This window comes from Gopherus evgoodei, chromosome 19, assembly GCF_007399415.2.
Source record: "Gopherus evgoodei ecotype Sinaloan lineage chromosome 19, rGopEvg1_v1.p, whole genome shotgun sequence".
Lineage (NCBI taxonomy): Eukaryota > Metazoa > Chordata > Testudines > Testudinidae > Gopherus > Gopherus evgoodei.
Window position 1 is genome coordinate 22,214,306 of NC_044340.1, and position 25,874 is coordinate 22,240,179.

Here is a 25,874-nt window from a genome sequence, read left to right on the forward strand (position 1 = left end):
CCAGGAGGCTAGAGTCATTCTCCTGCGTTTTCTCTCTCTGGCTCAGTGAATATTTAATTATTTAATACAAAGTGGAACAGCTTCAACAGGAGAAAATTAGAGGTCCCCCGCAATACTCAAAAGCTTGGTGGTTAGGACACTCACCTGGAATGGGGAAAGACCTAGGTTTAAGTCCTTGCTCAGACCAGAGAATCAAACTTTGGTCTCTCCTATCCAGGTAAGTAGCTTACCCGTTAGGTATAAATGGTACACCACCACCACTACTATTACTACACCTCTACCTCGATATAGTCCGACCCGATATAACACAAATTCAGATATAACAAGGTAAAGCAGTGCTCTGGGGGGGAGGGGCTGCGCACTCTGGTGGATCAAAGCAAGTTCGATATAATGCGGTTTCATCTATAATGCGGTAAGATTTTTTGGCTCCCGAGGACAGTGTTTATCGAGGTAGAGGTATACTATCTTTTCTTCTGGGGTTTTGTGAATGGAAGTCCGCTTGTGACTCTAGCCCTTTGTTCCAAATTTCATTTCCTTTCCCTTTATTTAAAAAAAAAAAAAAAGGGTGGATGTGTGTGTAAAAATGCCTCCAAACTAAACATATTGTTAGACCTGAAATGATTTTTTCCCCCAACTTCTTGATTAATTGAAAATTCCAGCTAGTTTTACTGGCACAACTGTGCTTTTGTCAGTACAGCCATGTCATTGTCCCACCCCTACATTCCAAAATAAGCTAAACCTGAAAAAGCATCTTCACTAGTGGCTTTTGTTGGCACCACTATATCAACTGTAAACCACACATCATCACACCCTTAACCAACACAGCTAAGTTGGCAAAAGTTTGTAGTATAGACTTGTCCCTTGGGTAGACATTGGTATACCAACAAAAAAGTGCTTTTGCTTACGCAAGATCTACACTACAAACTTTTCCTGACAAAGTGATGTTGGTTAGCGGTGTGATTTTTTTACTGACATAGCTATGTCAATATAAACCCTAGAGCAGATGCACTTGTATCAGAAAACAGTGCTGCTTTTGCCAGTATAAGAACAGCTATATTGGGTCAGACCAATGGTCCATGTAGACCAGTATCCTGCCAACGCCAGGTGCTTCAGAGGAAATGAACAGAACAGAAAATCATCAAGTAATCCGTCCCCAGTCATCCATTCCCACTTTCTGGCACTCAGAGGCTAGGGACGCTCAGAGCATGGGGTGCATCCCTGACCATCCTGGCTAATAGCCATTGATGGACCTATCCTCCATGAATTTATCTAGTTCATTTTTGAACCAGGGTATAGCTTACTTTGTTTGGGAAACTGGTATAAGCTCTGTGTAAACTAGCAGGGTTTGCTGGTATAACGAACTATATTGATATAGCTATACTGCTAATCCTTCTATAATGTAGACAAGGCCTTAATTTGCTCACCTAGTTAAGATAAACTATACCAGCAAAAGCACTTTTCTGGTGGTATAACCGCGTCTACCCTAGGAGGGTGTTGCCAGTGTAGCTATACGAGCAAAACTTTTCTACTGTAGACCTGGACTATGTCCAATTTTCAAAACTGACTTTCAAGTCAATGGGACTTAGGTTGCTACGAGCCTATATCAGTTATGTATGTTTGAAAATTTGACTCGACATCTCAGGAGCGCAGTTTTATATTGATTTCCTGACTAAAGCTGTGATCCTGCAGGTTACATCATGCAGAGCCCCACTGACTTCAACAGGTCTTTGTGTGGGTGCCAGTGTCCTCTTATGCAGGATAATTTGCAGGATCTGGGCCTGAAATATAAACCACTTTGCTTTACAAAGGGTAGAAAAACACTACCAACAAGAGCAATTAATACAACAGTGCTGCACAGGCAAAGCACGCTGAGGAAAGTAAGCTATCTAGAAGCAAAAGTATTTTTAAAAGGAAAATATGTATTTTTTCTTTGGCTTTTCTAGTAAACTAATAAAGTGTGTGCAAGTGCTGAGAGTACATTTGGTGGAAATGAATAAATAAAATAATGCTTTGTTCCTCTGCAGTGCCTTCTGTCCAAGAGTTTCAAAAATGTCTGCATGAGAAAGCGGCACTGGTTTAACTAAAGGTGTGGTTTTTAGACCATTTTAGTTAAACAACTGCAAAAGGCTGTGTTCATTAATTTTACCAGGAATATTTCGGGCTAGCTTCAGTCAACTATAATAGGTTGGAACTAATCCAAAATATGCCACTCTTATATGAGTTTAGGAGGGTCCACCTCAGGGTTTGGACTGATGTGAGTAAATCAGTTTGAATCTATGCAACCAACTTCCGTCTGCAGATGAGGCTTTAGTCACATCACCAAATGAAGCCTCCCAACCTCCATGGACAGTAGGGGAATAGCATTATCCATTCTACAGTGTGGTGCAAAGAGAAGTGATTTGGCCAAGGGAGAAGATCTCAGGAATCAACTTACCAAGAGATGTGGTGGATTCTACTTCACTTGAAGTCTTTAAATCGAGGCTGATGTCTTTTTAAAAAATATGTTCTAGTTCATGTAGAATTCGTATAGGCTGGAGGTGGGAATTATAGGGTGAATTCCACATGAACTCAGCCTCAGTTATCTGATGATCTCCTCTGACTAGGGTTACCAGATGTCCCATTTTTATATGCGCCTGAAGAAGTGGGTTTTTCACCCACTAAAATTTATGCCCAAATAAATCTGTTAGTCTTTAAGGTGCCACCAGACTCCTCGTTTTTGTGGCTGCAGACTAACAGGGGTAAGCCCTCCTCCCCATACCTGACAGCATTTTTATAGGGAGAGGCCTGGTTTTTTTGGGACTTTTTCTTATCTAGGTGCCTATTCCCTGTCCGGTCCCATTTTTTCACAGTTGCTATCTGGTCACCCTGCCTCTGACCAGAGGCTCCCTGAATCGGTGAAGGGGAACCCATGGGATTTCCCTCACACGCTCCCACCCAGGTACCCAGCATAGGGGCTGGCCTAATGCTCCAAGCCTCGGCGGGAAGGCTGGAGCCGGGCGGGGCCTCGAGCCTCCCTGAGGGGCCGCGAGGGAGCCGCAGCCTGCGGCGCAGGGAGCGGCTCCGCGAGGCGCCGAGGCCAGCGCGCGTGCAGTTGACGGGCGGCCGCTAGGGCGCGCTGCTCCCTCCTCTGCGACCGCTGCGCACAGAGTCGTCGGTCGAGGCAGTCGCCTTAAGATGGCGGCGGTGGCCAGGCTGGGCTCCTAGCGCCGCGATGGGGCTGTTTTACTGCCCCCTTTGCCGCCTCACCGCCTTCACGGGTCGGCGTCACCTCTACAGCGGCAGCCACCAGCAGCGGCTGCGGGAGGCGCTCGGCCGGCTGCAGGCCAAGGTGAGAGCCGGGAGCCCCCGTGGACACAAGGGAGCTCGGGGTGTGGGGCCGGGCCGGTGAGCTGGAGGGGGCGGGGAGCCAGGACGCCTGGGTTCTGTCCCCACCTCCGACACCAGCTCACTGCTTGGCCTGGGGTGAGTCCCGCCTCCCCATCAGGAAATACGAGCCTCAGAGTTTGCCTAAATGCGAAATAATAGAGGTGCTCGGCCTTCTCACAGCTCATCTTTGGTGCTGATTCAGCATTTCCCAGAGCATGGGGCTGTGGGTCTCGGTGGGGGGGAGACACGCCACGCCACAAGGGTATGACCATACACTGCCATTCTCCCTTAGCCCCCCTTTCTGAGTTGCTGTTTTTTTAAAGTAAATTTCTAACTTTTCTGGTTGTGAAAAGATCCAAAATGTGAAGCAAATGTAAATGCTGCACAGATGTCCTACTGAGTTTTGCCATCCAAACCACTAGCTCTGAGGTGTGCCCAGCCCTCCTAATTTCAGTGGCTACTAATGCCAGTGCCAATCGATGGCTAAGGCTATGCCACTGGCAAGTGAACGACAAAACTTTTGTCTTTGGCCTGGTCTACACTACACGTTTAAACCGAATTTAGCAGCGTTAAACCGACTGAACCCTGCACCGTCCACACAATGAGGCCCTTTATATCAGTATAAAGGGTTCTTTAAACCTATTTCTGTACTCCTCCCCAATGAGAGGAATAGTGCTGAAATTGATATTGCCATGTCGGATTAGGGTTAGTGTGGCCGCAAATCGACAGTATTGGCCTCCGGGCGTTATCCCACAGTGCACCATTGTGACCGCTCTGGAAAGCCATCTGAACTCAGATGTGCTGGCTGGGTAGACAGGAAAAGTCCCGTGAACTTTTGAATTTCATTTCCTGTTTGCCCAGCGTGGAGCTCTGATAAGCATGGGTGGCGATGCAGTCCCAAATCCAAAAAGAGCTCCAGCATGGAATGTATGGGAGATACTGGATCTGATCGCTGTATGGGGAGACAAATCTGTTCTATCAGAGCTCCATTACAGAAGACAAAATGAAAAAGCATTTGAAAAAATCTCCAGGCTATGATAGACAGAGGCCACAGCACAGTGCTGTGTGACAAGCATAATGGAAACCAAAGAATCAAATGGACGCTCATGGAGGGAGGGAGGGAGGGGGTACTGAGAACTCCAGCTATCCCACAGTCCCCGCGGTCTCCGAAAAGCATTTGCATTCTTGGCTGAGCTCCCGATGCCTGAAGGGTCAAAAACATTTTCCCAGGTGTTTCAGGGTATATGTTGTCAATTTACACCCTTCTCCCCTCTCCCCCCCGAAAGAAAAGGGAAAAAAAGTTTCTCGCTTTTTTTCAATGTCACCCTATGTCTACTGCATGCTGCTGGTAGACGGGGTGCTGCAGTGCTGAACACCAGCATCCCCTTCCCGGTGGCAGATGGTACAATATGACTGCTATCCATCATCATCATCGGCCCGTGAATGCTCCTGGCTGGCCTTGGTAAAAATGGGAATGACTCCCGGTCATCCCTGGCAGATGGTACAGAACGGCTGGTAACCGTCTTCATCATAGCAACTGGAGGCTGAGCTCCATCAGCTCCCACCTTTCATGTCTAAAGAAAAGATTCTGTACTGCCTGGACTATCATAGCAGTGGGAGGCTGGGTTCCTCTCCCCCCCCGCACCCTTTAATGTCCTGCCTGGACTATCATAGCAGCTGGAGGCTTCCTGCCCCTCATTTTATCTCACTAAAATGTCAGTGTTTCTTATTCCTGCATTCTTTATTACTTCATCACACAAATAGGGGGACACTGCCACGGTAGCCCAGGATGGTTGGGGGAGGGGGAAGCAATGGGTGGGGTTGTTGCAGGGGCACCCCCTAGAATGGCATGCAGCTCATCATTTCTCTGGGATCTCTGGGGCTCTGACACAGAGCGGCTGTGCTCTCTGATCCTCTAGTACACTTACCCCATATTCTAGGCTGGACTGACTCTATTTTTAGACAAAACATAAAGAAGGGAATGACCCGGGGAGTCATTCCCATTTTTGTCCATGCGCCCCTGGCCGACCTCAGCGAGGCCAGCCAGGAGCACCCATGACAGCAGCAGATGGTACAGAACGACTGATAACCGTCATCTCATCGCCAATTTACAATGGCATGGCAGACGGTGCAGTAGGGATGGTAACCGTCTCTGCTACCTTGCAAAGGCAAATGAATGCTGCTGTGTAGCACTGCAGTACCGTGTCTGTCAGCAGCATCCAGTACACATACGGTGACAGTGACAAAAGGCAAAACGGGCTCCATGGTTGCCATGCTATGGCGTCTGCCAGGGCAATCCAGGGAAAAAGGGCGCGAAATGATTGTCTGCCGTCGCTTTCACGGAGGAAGGATTGAGTGATGACATTTACCCAGAATCACCCGCCACACTGTTTTTGCATTGGAATCTCAACCCAGAATTCCAGTGGGCGGGGGAGACTGCGGGAACTATGGGATAGCTACCCACAGTGCAACGCTCCAGAAATCGACGCTAGCCTCAGTACATGGACGCACACTGCCGAATTAATGTGCTTAGTGTGGCCGGGTGCACTCGACTTTATACAGTCTGTTTTACAAAACTGGTTTATGTAAAATTGGAATAATCCCGTAGTGTAGACATACCCTTTGAGGTGTTTAAAAAAAAACCAACCCTCGAAGGACAAAAGTTTTGCCGATGACAAGCGCTGGGTGTGAACAGCACTGTGTCAACAGGAGCACTCTCTTGCTGATAAAGCTAACTCTGCTTGTTTGGGGGTAGAAGTTTTTTGTTGGCAAGCCAACAAACAGCAGCTACACTATGAACCTTTTAGCAGCATGGCTGTAGCAACACCTCCAGGTGACTAAAAGCTGTGTAGTGTAGACGTAACATAAGTCTTCACTGGGGAAAAAAAGTGTGTTTTTATGCTGAGATAGCTATGTTGATGTAAAAGCCTACTGGAATCATCAGTAGTTTTTATCTGGATGTAGCTAGTTGAGGTAAATACAACATGAAAGATAAAAGGTTGACATTGATGTAAAAACTACTTGGGCCGTGTCACCACTTGTTTACATAGAGAAAGCTAAGGTGAGATACCTGTCTCTGTGTAAACAACATCTTTTTCTACAGTGAAGACAAAGCCTAAACGTCAATGTCAACTGTTTTACTACTCATGAAAGCACGTGGAAAAGGAGAAGATAATTAATATTACAAAAATCTGTGTTGGTGTTTACTAAAGTGTTTGTGGGAAGGTGAGATGAGAGTTCAGAAGACTAGCTACGTGGAGGAGCATGAGCCAAAGATGTGTAGAATAAGAGGCATAGCCCTTTTTAAGCACATGATGGGATAGTAGGGGCCATGATTAGTTTCATTTTTGTGAAGAGGCCCAGCTTTCAAAAATTTGGTAAACAGGTGCTAATTCACCTCTTTTCCCTCCTTCATTCAGGTGCAGTTGGCTCGAAAGATGATTAAAAATGCAGTGGTTGTGAAGTATGAGGTAGGGGAGCATGAACAACTCTTCTGGTGTCTCTGCTGCAAGCAGGAGGTGAAAAGGCACCTGAGCCATGGGAGCCTGACAGTGCTGCATGGGGGACTTCTGCAGCACATGGCCAGGTAGGGTGCCCACAGCCCTATCTGCATCCTGGGGGGATGTTATGTTGTTTAATAATGCTTTGTATGTGCACAGCCCCTCAACTCTGAGGCACAGAGATGAAGTGACATGCTTCAAATCATATAGGGAATCAGTGGCAGAGCTGAGAATAAAACCAAGGAGTTGTTAACTAGATCCCTGCTGTAACCAATTAGATATGCTTGTGTAGGATAAGAAGTTAACATAATTCCAGTTCTACTGAAGTTTCTGACAGCCCTTAGTTTTTATTCCTCCCTTGCCACTGACTTGGTATAAGATTTTGGGCAAGTCACTTCTCTTCTGTTTACCTCCATGATCTTACGTGGAGGTTGTGAGAACTAATGGTAAAGTGTATGATGCAAGTTGCTTAACGTGGGCAGCTTTCTTAATTTGTCCACTCCAGAAGCGAATAACTAAAGAAAACACACCCAAGACGGTCTTCTGTGTATATCTCTAAAATGTGCACAACCTTATTTTCATATAGAATCTACATTAAGTGCCTCCTGGGGTGCACATGGTGACAATTCAGATATGGAAGTGTTGATCTTGAAGAAAACCCACTGCTTAAAATCTAGTTACTCTAACACAACATAACTTTAAACTAGTAATTTAAATGACTCCTAACTCTTCCAGTATTATTATCCACTGATAATATTTTAATGGTAGATCTGTATAATATTGTACTTCTGCACAAAAAAAAAAAAAAAAAAAAAAAGCAAGGTCTGTATAACTGTGGTGAATAACAGTTTGCTGTTCCATAAATCTTTCCTTATTAAAGTGTGGTTGCTCAGAGACAGCTTTCATTAGCTTTTGTGTGGACTAATTTGTGAGATATAGGAAGAAATAATGGTCACACTCTACAGCTACAGTGATGATCATGATACAGCTATTAAGGGAGATAGATGTGCTGTGTGTGTCTTTCGAGGCTTCTGTGACTCAGCCAAAATTCTACATCAGAGAAGGGCATGAACCAAACACCAGATTTTAGTAGTGTGTGATGCCCAAACCCACCTTTGAATATGGACTTTGTTACTGACCTTTCTAAACAGGCTAAACCCTATAATTGGGGTTGCACAAAATATAAAATTTTTCTTCTATACTTTGCTTTTTAATGTTGCTTTAATTAGCAATGAAAACCAATACCTGTAGTGCTACAGCATATGTTACCTGCTTCCAATATCCTTTTATCTTGGTATCCTTATCTCTCTAGTTTTTGTCACATAGCCATGGGCAACCCAAAAAGCTGCTCTATCAGTATAAGTTAATAAATCTGTTTGAGATAAGCTATTAAGGAGACGTGTGTGCCAGTGATTAATCATGTGCTCTCTACTTAGTTTAGATTGAGAGCTCAAGCTCTAAGTGATTTAATCAAACTTGATTTTATTCTTTTTTTCTTTTAAAGCCTGGAGCATAAAAAAGAAGCCAACAAGTTCTGGTGGGAGAACAAAGCAGACGCCAAAATAAAGGAGCAGTTTCTGATTTCCCCTGAGGACTATGAACGGTATGTAGGCGCCTTGTCTGTTTCTTTGCTTAGGGGTATAGAATTTGCTACATTAGATCCAACTATTGATTCAAAATTCTTTGGAACACAGATGTTTTAGTGTGTGTATTTGTAGTGTTGTATAAATAAATAAATAGCCCAGACTCCTGCTTTGAGCAGCAACCAATATCTGATACCATCATCCCCTGCACCTGGCTAGTTACACTGTGGTAGGTATGATTTTCTGACTTCCCCAAGTTATCACCTCACTTTGTCGAGCATAAGATTAGCTCACCCTCTAGTAGCATAATTATAAAAAAGCTGAGTCATAAGATTATCCAGTCCTGTGTTTATTCCGGTCATATATACATTGCAAAATTTTAGCATTCATCATGGCTTATCTTCCATGGGCTTTACAACCAGTAACTCATTAATACTTGCAGGGTCCCTGCAAATGTAAGCCTTTTATCCCTCTCTTACAAATAGGGACACAGAGAATCAGCATCAGAGGTTGAGGTAGAAATTCAGGTGTTCCCAGTAGTTCAGCTGTCAGACTAAATCATGCCACAAAAGTGACTGATCTCTCAAATATTCTTTTAGGTTCAAATCATCACTTGTCAAAGCTCTGGATGCTTATGAAGAAAAAGAGGATGAGGTCATTAAAGAGGTGAACAGAGATGCCCTAGATGTGCTGTGCCTGACTTACCTGTTTACTTTGCCTTTTGTCCTTATCCTATTTCTTGCTTTGTTTGATTCCAGATGGCATCCCATATCCGAGAAGTGGAGCAGAGCAGACAAGAAATGCTACATGCTGTCTTAGAGGTTTGTTTTCCCAGGATGCACCTGAGCAGTATCCAGCAAATGATTGTTTCCACAAGCCCTCTGAGTTCTTATAGATGGCTATTTTCTACATTGATTCTTATGTTGAAACTACATACAATTTACTTCTAACAACTTGTTTTCTCACCTACCAGTGGGGAGGTTCTGATGTGACAATTGGTAGGACTGCTGCACTGTGATTGCAAATCTCTGGCTTAATTCACGTGTGGTTATCAGTCTCACAAATAGCGCAGTGCTTATGTTTGAATGATCACTGTGACAGAAATCTTCTTATCCTTGCTAGTTCTTCTAGGATAAGGTTGGATGTGGGTGACAGAGAAGGAATCTGGAATAAAGTGTACTATTATACCTGCACTGTGGAAAACTACAAAGAGTCTGGGGGCACCTTAAAGACTAACAGATTTATTTGGGCATAAGCTTTCATGGGTAAAAAACCTCACTTCTTCAGATGCATTTTTACCCACAAAAGCTTATGCCTTAGTCTTTAAGATTCCACCAGACTCCTTGTGTTTTTTGTGGATACAGACTAACACGGCTACCCATGATACTTGAGGAAAACTAGACACTTAAATACCCTTGTTTATAAGATACTAGTATATATATTACCTTCATGTATTGCATTCTCTAAAGAAGCACCTGGAACAAGATATATCCTCTTGCTGGGAGTTCAGTCTTGCATTTACAGGGGATGGAATCTGTTAGGCATTTAGACTATACTCAAACAAAACGGGTAAAGTTATTCGCCCTTTTATATTTTTAAAAAGTGCAAAATTTGTCTGACTCCATAAAAATGGCATTGTGGTGTTGTAGATTGACTCAATGACTCTAGTTCAAATTGCTCCATTTACAGATAAAAAAGATTGCACTTTATAATTGTGGGTACTGAAAGCACCCTGGGCTCCTCAAGTAAGTCTGGCTCCATCCTCATAAGTAATAAATATTCTGCAATTTGAACCTAGCTTACAATCCTTTTGGTGATTCACAAGCCATTGAAAGACAGCTCACTCTCCGTATTTGTTTTCTCTTGCTCGCACTGCAGAGCCAGGGCGAAAAAACCAACAACTTTAGTATCAACACTGAAAATTCCTGTTTTCCTTGCCTCCAGAATATAAACATGAATGTATGATTGCAATATGAGGTGTCTCATAAAACAGGAAGGGCCTTAGTGTTGAATACCAGAAAAAATGTTTATTTTTCCTGAATCAAACTCAGCCTCAAACAGGGACAGAATTTTGTGATGAGTCATCCGCCTTCAGTACACCTGGAGGGCATAAAAGGTAAGAAATTTGCCTTTTATATCATCGTGTGTGTCCCCCTCTGCTTAGGAGTTTTGAATTTGGTGAAATGCTGAATAGCAATTATCTGGAGAGTTACTAACACAGTTTCCCTGGCCAGTATAGCTAGGGCATTAATGACTGTTGCTATCACTGTACTATCTGTTTCTTACCTGTACCATTTCTCTGAGTTAACACAGTTGTCAAGAGCAGCAGCAGGCACCTTCAGCCATCTGCAAACCCCCAGTGGTCAAATTCATTTTTCCTTCAGTACCATAGAACAAACAATTCATGTTACCCTTTCTGAAAAGGTGGAGAATGTCCTGGGTGTTTTAAGGACTGAACATTGCAAAGAGCTAGACTGACAGAGTGCTTTATAAATGCTAATTATTGTTAACTGCTGCTGCTGCCCAATTGCCTCTCCTCCTCCCCATTCAAAATCTCCAGTCTTGAACACATGAATTGAAGCATTTATGCCTCACCTGTGTCCCAGAACTTTTATTTAACAATTCCATGGTGTAGGTTGAAAGACATTCACTCTTTTGCTGTTGTCTGGATACCAAATGCCTCACCTGGTAAGCTGTTTTGGCTCCTGTGTTCTAGTGACATCACCATCATCACAGAAGAGCAGCTTGGTCCAAGTGCCATTCAGATAACACCTGATTTAGATTGGATGGAAGGAAACCATGCTCTGACTTTTATTGGCCACCAGGTAAGGTTGGGGAGGAGCTTACAGAGTCACTTTCCGTTTTTCATGGGTACTGGTATTTCAAATCATAGCTAACGGAAATCATACTTTTAGCATTTGGTAAGAATCAGATTTATGGTTTGTAGGCTTCCCCAATGGCATAGCTACTGAGGAAGCAACCCAATGGATTTCGGTGACTGAGTGGGTGAAAAACTCTTAGCTCTGAAACATGGGACTTTTGTTTCACTAACTGAATGTTTCCTACAAGAAATGCACTGAAAATGAAAGATCCCTAGTACTGGCTAATCTGTTAGATGGGGATAGAGAAAAAGACCCTTAACCCTCTTTATCTTTATTGCAAAGTTTCACTGGGGAAGGGAATTTCAAATGGAATTCATACTCCTGTGAGCTGCTATTTTCAATTACACATTTACCTCAATATAACACTGTCCTTGGGAGCCAAAAAATCTTACCGCGTTGTAGGTGAAACTGTGTTATATCGAACTTGCTTTGATCCACCGGAGTGCGCAACCCTGCCACACTGCTTTACAGTGTTATATTGAGGTAAATGTGTATCAGGTTCCCCTTGTCTGTTTGTCCATACTTGAAGATCTGTGCAATCCAATAGTTTATTAACTGTTACTGTTTTTTGTGTATTTGCTGTGGTAGTACAAAGTTACAATAAAAGTTGCTTTTTTCAATCATCCAGTTCTAATTGGGATTTTCTTAATTTTTTGAAAACAGGAATCAGAAGGGAAGGGAAATGTTCACACAGGTACATGTTTAATTGTTGGCAGGGTTTCACATTTACAATCTTATCAAACATTTCTGGGCTGAACCCAGCAGAAGACTACAAAGTAATTTTAAAACATAAAATTGTGGCAGGAGTGAGAATTGTTAACTATTTTACTATTTCTGACTGATTTTAGGTATTAGAATTGAGTGGAGCAAAATCAGGCTTATAATGGAAACTCCTTTGAAACTAACTGTATGGTTGCAAAGTATGAACTGTAATGGCTCTTAACTGTGAAAATTAAGATGTGTAGTCCTTTATTTTCTCCGCAAAGGATAGTACTTCCAGGAGAAGCCATTTCACCACTGATTTGTTAGGGAAAGTATACAGAAATTTTGGGGTACTTTTCCATTCTCTCCCCCTAGGTTTGTATTTAGGGTTATTTCAGTAGCCAAGCACATTCCCTATTACCTCCTAGGCGCCAAACCTCCCTGGCTGACGCAGGATGAAGAGGAGTTTGGAAGTAAACAGCAGATTGGACCTTCATATGAGGAATTTCTCAAAGAAAGTGAGTGGCTTTGGATTACTACTTGAATATGTTGAGGTGAGGTCTAGTTTTTAAATTCTGGTTTTATTTAAAAAGCAAATCACTATACATAGAATGAAGTGTCTACTACAAAGTCAGTGTGACAAGTTTGTGTATAAAACTTCAGTGGTGCAGGGTAGATGAGGTACATCAAACTCTGCATAGAGGCTAGATAATGGTGATTTTCTGATAATCCTGGAGATGAATTCCAGTTAAGAGTCAGACTCTGGTGAGAGAAAAAACAAACAAACAAAAACCCTACATGTTCAGAGAGACCAGTATTCTCCCAACCATTTTTTCTACAACTTTACCTAAAATGTTTGATAGAACCTCTTCACTCTCTCTGAACTAATGATTCTTAGAGGAGAAGCAGAAGCTGAAAAAGCTTCCAGCAGATCGTGTTGGTGCCAACTTTGATCACACCTCTCAGACAGGTAAAGGCTGGCTTCCCTCCTTTGGACGGGTCTGGAATCAGGGCAGGAGGTGGCAATCCAGGTAAGCATCTTCCTATGTTGGGCTGACAAATTAAAGAGGTGGGGTTCCTTGTATGTATATAGTGTTGACAATTTGTAGGAAAGATTTCTCAAATGATCATTGACTGGGTAGTAATGTATTTGAAATAGATGTCTTGCTGCAAGTAGTAGTACGAGTTAATGCTCAATGTGTGAAGCCTTGGATTTGTGAAATTCTATTGCTGTAATATATCACTACCTTTAAACAAAGTCATGTCTCTGCTGCCGCAACACTGAGTTCAGCACTTTAGATAAAACTGCCTTATAGAGCATGACTCCTGTTCTCAAGAGGCTGGACTTGGTATAAATTGACAGTTGTATGTATAGTAGGGTATCACAGGCTGAAGCTTACTGTAAAGTACTGATTTAGATTTGTGAATAACTCTACTGAACTACAGCGGGTGTTGTTTGCCATAGCTACCTGAAGAGTAGAAACATCCTTATGAAATATTTAGACTTATGTTATGAAAGTGCATAGAGGTGAGCATCTATGATAAGTGCTGTGTTGTAGGGCTGATTACAGTATGTTTCGTAGCAGGCTGCATTCTCCAAACTTTTCCATTTTTTTAAGACATCAGTTCAAAGCTGAATCCGGCAAAGACAGAGACAGTCAAAGGAAGACCCAAAAGAGACCAAAATCTGAGCTTCAATGAAAGAGACACACATCCCTGTATTTAAATGTACAAAGTTTGTAACTTCTGACACCATGTCAGTGCTGTTACATTTTCCAGTGTATAATACCACTGTATAGAAAACAAACTCTTGAACTAATTTTACTTATCTACCTTTTATTAAAACTACTCCTAAGAGGGACTTCAGTGTGCTGTTCTACAGCGTAGATGAAAAGGTGTCTAAGGCTTCTTGTGCCAGAGCTATCAGCACCATACCATTAACATGCGTATTTTTTTTACTCCATCTCACCCCCGTAAGAAGAAGCAAACAAATTAATTCAACAGTTTTATTGTATACATTTACATAAGATTGCAGAGGTGACTGGAAAACCTGCAAAGCAAAAAGCAGTGAGTGAGTGAGTCAGTCAGTTGTGTGGAACTCATCTAATAAAATCTGTCTTACTACAACACTTGTAATGTTAAAGAAAAGTCCTCCACTCCTGATACTTTTCTTCATAAAAAGTTTTTGGATGGTTGGTTGCTATTGGCCAGATAGCAAATTTCAGAGAGGCCTTAATAAGAAGGCAACCATGGGACTAAGAAAAGCATGGAGTGACCCTGACAAATGATTGACCCTATCTTCTCAAATATCCATTACTATAACAGCACAACCTCTAATTTATTAGAATTTCCTTCTTCCACTGATGGGCAAGCAGTAATTCATGATTAGTGCTTTCAGCACTATATGGCTATTTGTTTTTACCCTGTTTAGAAGTAGATTCCTAATATCAAGGACTCCACAAGGCACTGGAAGAGTCCACCATGAGGAATTCACATTAGGATTTTGGCTAGCAGTCCTATTAACCATGTATACATCAGAGGGGAATGGATACCTGCAACTCTAGAATTTCAATAGCACCTCACTTTAAGCATCCTCCCCACCAGCAGGTGCATCTCCACCCTTTGTGTTTCTGGTGTAAATCACTTGGGCTCGGTGCTTCGACACAAGTTTGATCAAACCTACAAAGGAAGCAGAAAACATTTAGGAAAAAAATGTGCAGAATCTTTAAACAAGCAAGCAGTGTTAACACAACCATGGGAGACCCACACATTTCCAAAGGTTGAGTGCTTAAGACAGCATTTCAATAACAGAAGTAGATTGAAATAAGTGTTCCACTGTGCCTTCTACACCAGGAACACTGAAATAAATTCCTATTGAAGCCCCTGGCAACCAGAGTCTAAAGTCCTGTCTAGAACGCAGTAGTCCCAACACTAAATGTTCTGTAGGATAGCAGGACTTTAGCATGATCCAGGAACAGTTACCATTGCAAAACTGAGCCAAGTTTTCAATTGTCAGCAATGTGCACTCTAATTTTTTCCATTCATGTGCACCAAGTTATTAAGGTTAGACCAGTAGACACAAGCCTAGATAGATAGACATTTAAAACGAATCATAGGCTCTGGGAAGCAGCTCCAAGGCAGAGGGCAGGAGGGGCACCTGAAGTTTGCAGCACTTTATAGCAGACTGGGCAGCAGCTGCAGCTTAGAGGGAATTTAGGTTGTCAGCACACCTGGCTACACAGTCATCTCCTGACACTGTTTTCCACACTAGGTAGGGTCTTACTGTTCACAGACAGTATGCATATCAAGCAGCCATAATTTTTTGCATTATATTTAAAAATATTATGAACACAAGTAACTTGTGTAGGAACAGATTAAGACCACATCAGAATTGATGTAGTCTTATAGAAGTAAAATATCTATTAGACTGATAAGAAAAGAAAGACTTAAGATTTTAAAAAAACAAAAACACTTAAAATGCTCATTATTGAACTCCTTTGTATACAAGCTACCTGCATATAGATTTGTATCAAATCAATCACCAACAAATAAGGGAGATAAAAGAATACATTTGGTTTAAGGTCGCACAATCTACAGTTCAGTATTTTACCTTTGCTGAGCAGTTCCTGGAGGGGCAGCCCTTGCTAAAGATCCTCGAATCTTCAACCTTTCAGAGACTACAGCTGGTGTGATGAGCTTGTAGTTGGGCACTTCTTTGCACAGTTTATCATAAGTAGACTTATCAAACAAAACAAGGTTGTTCAGCTTGTCTCTTACTTTCCCCTTGGACCACTTCTACATGAAGAAAAAGAAGGGGAACATCATCAAAGCAGCAACACAAATACCCTCTCAATGAAAGCTTTGCCATGATTAGCATTTCCTCCATGACTGCCTAATGCAAGTTTGTTGCTCAGATGAGCAACAATTATAGAGAGAGACCTATTCGCTGTTACCAGCACTGACCCATTAGCACCACGCTCCAACATGCGCAATGGGGCTTTTTCTACACTACCACAAAATGAAAATTCCAGAGCAGACAATAATCAGGCATTTTTACCTCTATTATTCAATCATGCTGTGTTAAGCTACTTGAGGGCCTATTCAGTACTATCAATGCTGCACCAGTAAGTCATCCACATAAGTGGCAAAGTGTAACTTGAAACTAACATTTGCTTCTTTGTGATGTATAAAGCAGGACTAAACTTCCCACCCAACCAGCTCAATTTTCACATTTGAAATTCAGGCATTAGCTACCTTGTAACAGTATGGGACATCCCAAAATTAGTAGGATTATGATGTTATATACTTACCAAGGAAATGAAACCATCTTCAGTGGTGAAGAGTCTTATAAATCACCTTTATACTAATGGGGGTAGGGGGCTGCAATTTGCCCCCTTGCAACTCAAAAGTATAAAGGGTTAAAGAGATACTCCTAATTCAATAATCACATAACATTCCCTCTTAAAATAATTATACCAAGTTAAACTCTAAGGGACTATAAGGTTTACAATAACCTGCTAACATTTTTAATCCGCTTATTTGTACATGGGTTCTAAGACATACAGTTGCCAATTAGCAATTAATATAATTTATTTTAAAGCACTTCAAACATTAATAAAACAGTTAAAGAGCTCTATGACACAGGGAAACCTCTCTTTGAAAGCTTCCTCCAGTCACCAAGGAGTTAGTCTGTAGTCACAACTACCATTAATATCGAATGGAGAAACTCTCCTATATAATTCTTAAATACAATTAACCAGTATGATTAAAGTAGAGATTTAATTATAGAACAATACACTATCTCACTATGTAACCTTAGGCACAGCCTAGGGCTGAGCTACACAGGAAAACTGACCACATACCTACTGCTCTCTGACCCCTAGCCCTCTCCAAGGGAGATGACACAGGCTCATCTTACAGAGGGCACGCAGAGAATAATTGACAAGTGCTCTGCTGAGTATCCGGACCCTACTGCTGAGCACACACCCCAGGGCCCAGCGGACCCACGCACCGCAGTGTAGACTCCTACCTTTTTTTTTGCCTTTACCCCCAGATTTGTTCACTGGGTCCTTCTCTTTCTTCGCGACTTCCCCGCATCCTTCTTCTTCTTATCGTCCTTGGGGGGCTGGAGAAAGAAGAGACGGAGGGGGAGGAAGAGAGAGAGATGAAAGCAGGCTCCAGCCATGGGAAAATCCGCCCCCACCCGATACCCCCAGGCGCAGGCCCGTCGAGTGCACGGAAAGAACCTTCCACGGCGGACACCCCCCGGCCCCAGCTTCCACGCGGCCCTAACATGAGCCTTCCCCACCCAGGCGCCTGCCAACGCGGGAGAGTGCAGCGTTAGACCTCGAGGGAACCGGCACCCACGTGCTCCGGCTCTCTCACAGAGACCCCTGTCCTAAGCCAAGCCGAGGAGGTAGGCACCGGGGTCGGCTCACCATGGTGGTGGTGCTGGCAGCGGCAACTGCTGCTGCTGCTACTTCAAGATGTCGGATGAAAAAGGAAGAAGCCTGTTTAGGGAGTCTGGGAAACCCCGTGCTTTCACTGCACTTCCGGAGCATGTAGCAACACCGCGTCAGGGTCAACTGGAAAGAAATACAATTCCCATAATACAACTCTCCAAAACCGGAAATACGTAATCTCCCACAATGCACCGCGCTGGCGCGTAATGCCGCTCGTAGAACTACATCTCCTAAGTGCTTTGAGGTGACGGGAGCCGACATGGCCATCTTCAGTGTGTACGTTGTGAACAAGGCCGGAGGCCTCATCTACCAGCTGGATCATACGCGCCGCGCTCCGAGACTGAGAAAACGTTTAGCTTCCCCTTGGACCTGGTGCTTAAACTGCACGACGAGCGCGTGGTGGTGGCGTTCGGGCAGCGGGACAGCATCCGGGGTGGGTGTCCGACCGGGGGCGCCAGGGAGGCTGGGAAACACGGGGGATCCTGCGAGGCCTGTGGCACTGATAGCGTCCACCGGGGGGCGCTGTGCCTGCTAGCGGGGTTGGTACAGCCGCCTGGGGGGAGGTGTGCCGTTAGGGGGCTCGTACAGCCGCCGTGGGGGGGGGGGTATGGCCGTTAGGGGGCTCGTACAGCCGTCTGGGGGGGAGTTGTGGCCGTTGGGGGGCTGGTGCAGCCGCCTGGAGGGGGGGGCTGTGGCCGTTGGGGGGCAGGTACAGCCGCCTGGAGGGGGGGGGGCTGTGGCCGTTGGGGGGCTGGTACAGCCGCCTGGAGGGGGGGGCTGTGGCCGTTGGGGGGCTGGTACAGCCGCCTGGAGGGGGGGGCTGTGGCCGTTGGGGGGCGGGTACAGCCGCCGGGAGGGGGGGGCTGTGGCCGTTGGGGGGCTGGTACAGCCGCCTGGAGGGGGGGGGCTGTGGCCGTTGGGAGGCTGGTACAGCCGCCTGGAGGGGGGGTGGCCGTTGGGGGGCTGGTACAGCCGCCTGGGGCGAGTTTGTGGCCGTTGGGGGGCTGGTACAGCCGCCTGGAGGGGTGGGTTGTGGCCGTTGGGGGGCTGGTACAGCCGCCGGGGGGGGGGGGTTGTGGCCGTTGGGGGGCTGGTACAGCCGCCGGGAGGGGGGTTGTGGCCGTTGGGGGGGCTGGTACAGCTGCCTGGGGGGGGGGTTGTGGCCGTTGGTGGGCTGGTACAGCCGTCCTGGAGGGGGGTGGTGGCCGTTGGGGGCTGGTACAGCCGCCTGGGGGGGAGTTGTGGCCGTTGGGGGGCTGGTACAGCCGCCTGGGGGGGGGAGTTGTGGCCGTTGGGGGCTGGGTACAGCCGCCTGGGGGGGGGAGTTGTGGCCGTTGGGGGGCTGGTACAGCCGCCTTGGGGGGGGTAGTTGTGGCCGTTGGGGGGCTGGTACAGCCGCCTTGAGGGGGGAGTTGTGGCCGTTGGGGGGCTGGTACAGCCGCCTGGAGGGGGGAGTTTGTGGCCGTTGGGGGGCTGGTACAGCCGCTGGAGGGGGGAGTTGTGGCCGTTGGGGGGCTGGTACAGCCGCCTGGGGGGTGGGGGTTGTGGCCGTTGGGGGGCTCGCACGGCCGCCTGGGGGGGGTATGGCCTTAGGGAGCTCGTACGGCCGCCTGTGTGTGTGTGTGTGTGCCGTTGGGGGGCTCGTACAGCCGCCTGGGGGGGGTTGTGGCCATTAGGGGGCTTGTACAGCCGCCTGGGGGGGGTTGTGGCCGTTGGGGGGCTGGTACAGCCGGCTGTGGGGGGTTGTGGCCGTTGGGGGGCTGGGTACAGCCGCTGGGGGGGGGGTTGTGGGCCGTTGGGGGGCTGGTACAGCCGCCTGGAGGGGGGGTTGTGGCCGTTGGGGGGCTGGTACAGCCGCCTGGAGGGGGGGGTTGTGGCCGTTGGGGGGCTGGTACAGCCGCCGGGGGGGGGGGGGTGGTGGCCGTTTGGGGGGCTGGTACAGCCGCCTGGAGGGGGGGGGTTGTGGCCGTTGGGGGGCTGGTTAAAGCCGCCTGGAGGGGGGGGTTGTGGCCGTTGGGGGGCTGGTACAGCCGCCTGGAGGGGGGGGGTTGTGGCCGTTGGGGGGCTGGTACAGCCGCCTGGAGGGGGGGGTGGCTGTTGGGGGGCTGGTACAGCACCTGGGGGGGGGGCTTGTGGCCGTTGGGGGGGCTGGTACAGCCACCTGGGGGGGGGCTTGTGGCCGTTGGGGGGCTGGTACAGCCGCCTGGGGGGGTTGTGGCCGTTGGGGGGCTCGTACAGCGCCTGCGGGGGGGTTGTGGCCGTTGGGGGCTCGTACAGCCGGCTGGGGCCTGGATATGGCCGTTGGGGGGCTCGTACAGCCGGCTGGGGCCTGGATATGGCCGTTGGGGGGCTCGTACAGCCGGCTGGGGCCTGGATATGGCCGTTAGGAGGCTCGTACGGCCGGCTGGGGATGGTGTATGGCCTTAGGGGGCTCACGGCCGCCTGGGGGGGGTTGTGGCTGTTGTGGGGCTCGTACAGCCGCCTGGGAGGGTATGACCATTTGGGGGCTGGGTATGGCCGTTAGGGGGCTCGTACGGCGCCTGGGGGGCTGGGTATGGCCGTTAGGGGGCTCGTACGGCCCCCTGGGGCTGGGTATGGCCGTTAGGGGGCTCGTACGGCCGCCTGGGGGGGGGTTGTGGCCGTTAGGGGGCTCGTACGGCCGCGTGGGGGGGGGGGTATGGCCGTTGGGGGGCTCGTACAGCCGGCTGGGGATGGTGTATGGCCATTAGGGGGCTCGCACGGCCGCCTGGGGGGGGGGATATGGCCTTAGGGGGCTCGTACGGCGCCTGTGTGTGTGTGTGGCCGTTGGGGGGCTCGTACGGCCGCCTGGGGGGGTGTCTGGCCTTAGGGGGCTCGTACGGCCGCCTGGGGGGGTATGGCCTTAGGGGGCTCGTACGGCCGCCTGTGTGTTGTGTGTGGCCATTGGGGGGGCTCGTACAACCGCCTGGGGGGGGTTGTGGCCGTTGGGGGGCTCGTACGGCCGCTGGGGGGGTGTCTGGCCTTAGGGGGGCTCGTACGGCCGCCTGTGTGTGTGTGTGTGTGTGTGGCCGTTGGGGGGCTCGTACAGACGCCTGGGGGGGGGTTGTGGCCGTTAGGGGGCTTGTACAGCCGCCTGGGGGGGTTGTGGCCGTTGGGGGGGTATGGCCGCTAGGGGGCTCGTACAGCCGCGTGGGGGGTGTGTGGCCGCTGGGGGGTGGGTATGGCCGTTAGGGGGCTCGTACGGCGGCTGAGGGCTGGGTATGGCCGTTAGGGGGCTCGTACGGCCGCTTGGGGGGGGTTTATGGCCGTTAGGGGGCTCGTACGGCCGCTTGGGGGGGGGTATGGCCGTTAGGGGCTCGTACGGCCGCTTGGGGGTGGGGTATGGCCGTTAGGGGGCTCGTTACGGCCGCTTGGGGGGGGGTATATGGCCGTTAGGGGGCTCGTACGGCCGGCTGGGGCCTGGATAGGCCATTAGGGGGCTCGTACGGCCGCCTGGGGGGCGGTTTGGCCGTTAGGGGGCTCGTATACAGCCGCCCTGGGGGGGCGGTTTTGCTTTAGGGGACTCGTACGGCCGCCTGGGGGGGGTATGGCGCTTAGGGGGCTCGTACGGCCGCCTGGGGGCGGTTTGGCCGTTAGGGGGCTGTACAGCCGCCTGGGGGGGCGGTTTGGCCTTTAGGGGACTCGTACGGCCGCCTGGGGGGGGATGGCCGTTAGGGGGCTCGTACGGCCGCTGAGGGGGGGAAGGGGTATGGCCTTTAGGGGGTTGGCACGGCCGCGGGTGGGAAGGGTATGGCCGTTAGGGGGTGGTACTGCCCGCTGGGTGGGTGCCCATGGCCATTAGGGGGTGGTAACTGCCCACTTGGGGGCACTGGAGGGATTGGGGTGCTGGTACCGGCTGCTGGAGGAGAGGCTGGTGCTCTACTAGGGGGTTAGGGTGCCTGGTACCGACCACTGGGGAGGTTTGGGGGCTGTGCTCACTGGAGAGGTGTTCGGGTGCTTGTGCTTTTGGGAGATACTGGGGTACATTGGTTGTGCTTGCTGGCTGGGAAGTAGTGTCATGATGCTATTTACACTTTAACAATGGCTGTGCTAAACCGTAAATACTCTAATAGTGATTCCAACTAGAGACAGGTCTAGAGAGGCCAGTGGTAAGGTCTGCTGTTAGAGTTCCTAGTTCCAATATTCATTTGAAACAAATAAGCGCAGCTCTGATTTTTCCCTTTGCTTCTTTCAGTTGGACATGCTGTGCTTTCCATCAATGGCATTGATGTGAATGGGAAATACACTGCTGACGGGAAGGAGGTGCTGGAGTACCTTGGCAACCCTACCAACTACCCTGTGTCTATCCGTTTTGGCCGGCCTCGCCTCTCCTCCAATGAGAAGCTCATGCTGGCCTCCATGTTCCACTCGTGAGTTTGCACTGGGAAGTCTAGCTCTCTGTGCCCTGGCTACCACGGCACTGATGTAGTAATGCCCACCATTTGTGAGGCACTGGCCAAACCCAGAGGAAGACACATCCTTGCCCCGAAGAAGGTTACACTTCCCAAAGACAAATTGAGGGTGGAGAAGGGACCCAGTATACACTATCTTATCTCTAGTAACTTGAAGAGGAATCTTTTGTGTTAGACTTAAATAATTTCCCTTTGTTGTGAAGGTTGTTTGCAATTGGGTCCCAGTTGTCTCCTGAGCTGGGGAGTTCCGGTATTGAGATGTTAGAAACAGACACATTTAAACTACACTGTTTCCAGACCCTAACAGGTAAGACTTACTGCCTCACGTTATTCCTGTTAGTTAAGTCTTGAGGCTGTTTCTCCCTCACTCTGAACAGACAAGTACAAACGCTTTATTTACTCCTCGTGGGATTGAGTGCATGTGCAGAATTAATGACACCTGCAGATTTCTTTGCTTCCCTGCAGAAAAATGACTTCCTGACAGGGAAGCTGCAAGAGCAGTCACGCACCAATCCCTAGCTGTGCAGGTACATTGTTTCAGGCAGCTGGCAGAGAGGGTAAATCACTGCAGGGCTGGGGACACTCCAGCCAGTGGCTTCTACCTTGAGCTGGGATCAGCTGCTAATCCTGGCTGGGCTGGAGGCAGGAGAAGACAGGATTCCTCTTCCCCTGCAAGGAGGGCTGGGGCTTCATCAAACCCACCCCCAGCTGCAGGAACCTCAGCATCCTTCCCCTGCTTCCTGCCCCCATAACTCCTCAGCTGAGGGGAGAAGGATCACTATAACAGGGAGCTGCTCCGCCATCCACCCAACCCCTGTGCACTTGACCTCCCATATCTAGATTACCCCTGCCAAGCCTCACCCCATACACCTAGGACCCCCCAAGCTCTCCATACCCAAACCCCACCCCATTGAACCTCAGCACCTGCACCCAGACCACCCCCCACTGAGCTCCTGCACTCAGCCCCCTACCTTGATGAGCCACACCCTGAGCCCCCACATCCAGACCCCCACGCCAGTGATCCTCAATTAGCTGCAGCCAGACCCCCAGCTCAGGCCCCGCTCCCACAGACCCTGACCGCCCCTGCTCAGTCCTATGCACCCAGACCCCTCCACTGAGCCCCCAATCACATTCACCTGGAAGCCCCTGCAGAGCCCCATTTCCCCTGCACCTGGAAACCTGCTGTGCATCCAGATCCCCCCCCTGAGCTGGCCTGCACCCAGATTGTCCCACACAGAATCCTCTCATCCCATACTTGGATCCTGGCTGGTTGAGCACTGCCTGCCCGCCCCACACCTGGTGCATCTGGCACAGAGAGGCCAGGCCCAGGTCTTGTGCTGTGTCAGGGTTGAGTGCAGCATCAACACTGAGTCCGTGTCCCCAGGGTGAGGAGGCTGCAGCGTGCTCCCCACTGCCATGCTGGAGCCTCTGCATTTATTTATTGACAAAACTTGCAGAATTTCAAAATATTGTGTGCAGAATGCCCTCAGGAGTATTTATTAGACTTGTAGTTTTGCAGCAATATACTGCTTTTGTGTTTGATCTTTTCATATGGTATTTCTCTGAATTAGATTGTCAGTTCCTCTGGGTAGAGGCCCATCAGCCCTTAGTAAATCCTATGTATACCTCTGTGCTAACTGGATACTGAAATAACTGTCTTTTGCCCCTTCTAGTTGCCTTTTGTCCTAAAATGGCAAAGTACCCTCACAAATATGAATTAACCCCGCAACTGCTTACTCACCACCCAGGAATTATCCCTTTTAAAGCAAGGGAATCTAGCTTGTCTTGTCTATGCCAACATGTCTTTAAAGTCTGGAATCTAGCTAAGGAAATTGCAAATAAAACCCAGCCTGTGTTTGAAGTGCAAGATTCCCCTAGAGGTGCTCAAGTGTATAGGCATGGTAGCAATATTACAAAATGTGCTGTGCTCTAGATGTAAATCACACCCTGAATGGTAGCTTGCTAAATACACTACTCAGGCATTAATCTTTCTCTATATAACTTAACCAAAACAAGCCAAGTTTTAAGTATTCTTCAGATGGTGTCAGCTGCTCTCCTGTCTTCTTCTAAGTGAGGCCTTTTCAATTATATTGGGAATATATTTCATAGTAGTATTACCTTTGCAGCTTGTGTGTAGTCTATGCTAATGCTTCTTTCGTTATGGCTCCAGGGATCAAATTTGTAGTGCTTGCTGATCCACGGCAAGCTGGAATAGAGTCCCTTCTGCGCAAGATCTATGAGATTTATTCTGACTTTGCTCTGAAAATCCTTTCTACTCACTGGAGATGCCAATCAGGTAGGGAGTAGGCAGATGATGTGTAGAACAAGGTACTTAGCACTTGCTCAGCTCTCCACTTTGAGAGCACTGTACAACCATTAATATGACCCCCTTTGTGGAAGAGAAGACATTTATTTTAGAGTGGGAAAGCAGACAGGTGATTTTACTGTCTGAGATTACTTGGACAGTGACAGAATTGGAAGCAGATCATGTCTTCCCTGAGTCCATTCACTAAAATAAACTTAAGATTGTTGGGTTATCTTTTGACCTGGGCTGCTGACTGGAGTTCTGGTAGCATACCTGACTACGTTGTGCCTTAAACAAAACTAGTGTCTGCGTCAATCAAAAACCTAACTTTTTGCATGGTTAAACTAAATTCCATAAGGAGGTTCAGCGCTGCCAAGTTCTTGGAGGTCTTCTAAGGACACCAGTCTGGTTCCTGTCTCTACAAAAGGCTGAAGGAAACCTTCTCTGGAGTTGTTCCATTTGAGCAATGTGACTTGCTCTCTCGGCAGGGCCCCTATTGCACTTTTAACCCTTTAAAGTGGCATTTAAGCTTTGTTTTTCAAACTGTTTTGGCACGTCAAATCAAAAAGATGAGCTCAGGCTGCTTTATTAATCAGTCTTTTGATTCAAAAAGTTGCCCTTAGCAAAGTATGGAAAAGAAGCTGGTACAGGAATGGGGCTGTCTTCGAGCTAACGGTTCAATTAAAAACACCATTATGTTTTGGGTTGTAGATGAAGATTCTGTCACCCAATTCTGATGCCTGTATTTCTGTGACTATTTCAGGTGTGAGCTGTTGATCAGAACTTGAAAGTTGCTTTGGAGGTAGCAGAAAAAGCTGGACCATTTGGACCAGGATCATAGGACTTTTCCAGTGTCAGTACTGAGCCTCTCCTCAATAGACAGCCTTTCCAGGATCCTGTCTCTGGCTACAGCAGCAAGAGAGGAGGTCATAAGCTCCCAAACTGCTTTTGTCATCTTCAGAAATGCTGCTTTATTCTATGGGTGTGGAATCTACCTTTGCCTAATAGTGAATGTTATTACAGCTAGGAACGGGCATACATGGCTGAAGCTATGATTGCAGCTCTAATGCTGTCACTGTAACACAGAGGAAGGTTAAGACATAACATAGTGGTAAACTTCAGTTATACTCTTTTTACTCAAGTGTGTGTGTATGTGTATATTTCTCTGCAGCTTTAATTTATGGCTCAGACAAATGGAGTACAAGTAAACATTCCCAAAAAGTGTGGATAATTTAATTCTTGGAGTGGATGCATTCATTCCTGCTAGAGCTAGTAGTTAGTGAAATATGCAGCCTGGTTATTATCACTCTGGCGTTCGTTTGTTTTACAATCTGAAACCATTCTAGCTTGAGATGCGTTTTCCTGTGCCAGAACCCCAGTGGAAGGCAACACTTCAGCTTACCTCTGTGTAAACAGGAATAATGGATTTCAACCAGGGGAGTGGGTGAAATTAATAAGGAATAAGTGAAAAAAGAAGTTCCTTTGTGTCTGCACAGCTGTTCTGAGGAATACAGCTAGGGAAGGGCACATAAAATGACTGCTTCTGACTAAGGCTGCTCAGTGTAGAAAGAGGAATGTCGTGCATCCAGCACTGACCTCTGGGCAAGAGCTCCCTCTTTTTTTTCTTGATCCTTTGCCCAAGAA

At 47.6% G+C, this 25,874-nt stretch overlaps 3 protein-coding genes across 4 annotated transcripts; 2 read left to right on the forward strand and 1 right to left on the reverse strand.

Annotated features, from left to right (window-relative positions):
* The first annotated feature begins 3,139 nt into the window (after positions 1 to 3,139).
* Positions 3,140 to 13,894, forward strand: CCDC84 (coiled-coil domain containing 84). 2 transcript variants are annotated; one of them, XM_030538483.1, is made up of 11 exons: positions 3,140 to 3,328; positions 6,786 to 6,952; positions 8,371 to 8,469; positions 9,049 to 9,115; positions 9,208 to 9,270; positions 10,501 to 10,565; positions 11,166 to 11,274; positions 11,995 to 12,025; positions 12,462 to 12,551; positions 12,932 to 13,064; positions 13,617 to 13,894. In XM_030538483.1, exons 1-11 carry the CDS (start codon positions 3,212 to 3,214, stop codon positions 13,732 to 13,734), a joined length of 1,059 nt encoding a protein of 352 aa, XP_030394343.1. In that variant the 5' UTR covers positions 3,140 to 3,211; the 3' UTR covers positions 13,735 to 13,894. The 2 variants fall into 2 exon arrangements, with proteins under 2 accessions (XP_030394343.1, XP_030394345.1); XM_030538485.1 differs by having other exon boundaries at positions 13,653 to 13,894.
* A 131-nt stretch (positions 13,895 to 14,025) lies between these two features.
* RPS25 (ribosomal protein S25) lies at positions 14,026 to 17,594 on the reverse strand. The gene is given in 7 exon segments (XM_030538668.1): positions 14,026 to 14,083; positions 14,586 to 14,712; positions 15,644 to 15,665; positions 15,667 to 15,829; positions 17,065 to 17,119; positions 17,122 to 17,158; positions 17,472 to 17,594. Coding segments are annotated over 6 exon segments (495 nt in total). The 3' UTR covers positions 14,026 to 14,083; positions 14,586 to 14,617.
* On the forward strand, positions 17,474 to 25,466 carry TRAPPC4 (trafficking protein particle complex 4). Its single transcript, XM_030538486.1, is given in 8 exon segments — positions 17,474 to 17,815; positions 17,818 to 17,928; positions 21,709 to 21,883; positions 22,129 to 22,232; positions 24,096 to 24,185; positions 24,188 to 24,221; positions 24,994 to 25,001; positions 25,004 to 25,466. Coding segments are annotated over 8 exon segments (651 nt in total). The 5' UTR covers positions 17,474 to 17,754; the 3' UTR covers positions 25,072 to 25,466.
* Positions 25,467 to 25,874: the final 408 nt, after the last annotated feature.

Bases quoted from the DNA above. Each gene is read 5' to 3' on its own strand.
- CCDC84 (XM_030538483.1), top strand. From the start codon at position 3,212: ATGGGGCTGTTTTACTGCCCCCTTTGCCGCCTCACCGCCTTCACGGGT. The intron at 12,552-12,931 runs GTGAGTGGCTTT...AATGATTCTTAG, and splicing joins TGAGGAATTTCTCAAAGAAA to AGGAGAAGCAGAAGCTGAAA. The intron at 13,065-13,616 runs GTAAGCATCTTC...TATGTTTCGTAG, and splicing joins GGCAGGAGGTGGCAATCCAG to CAGGCTGCATTCTCCAAACT.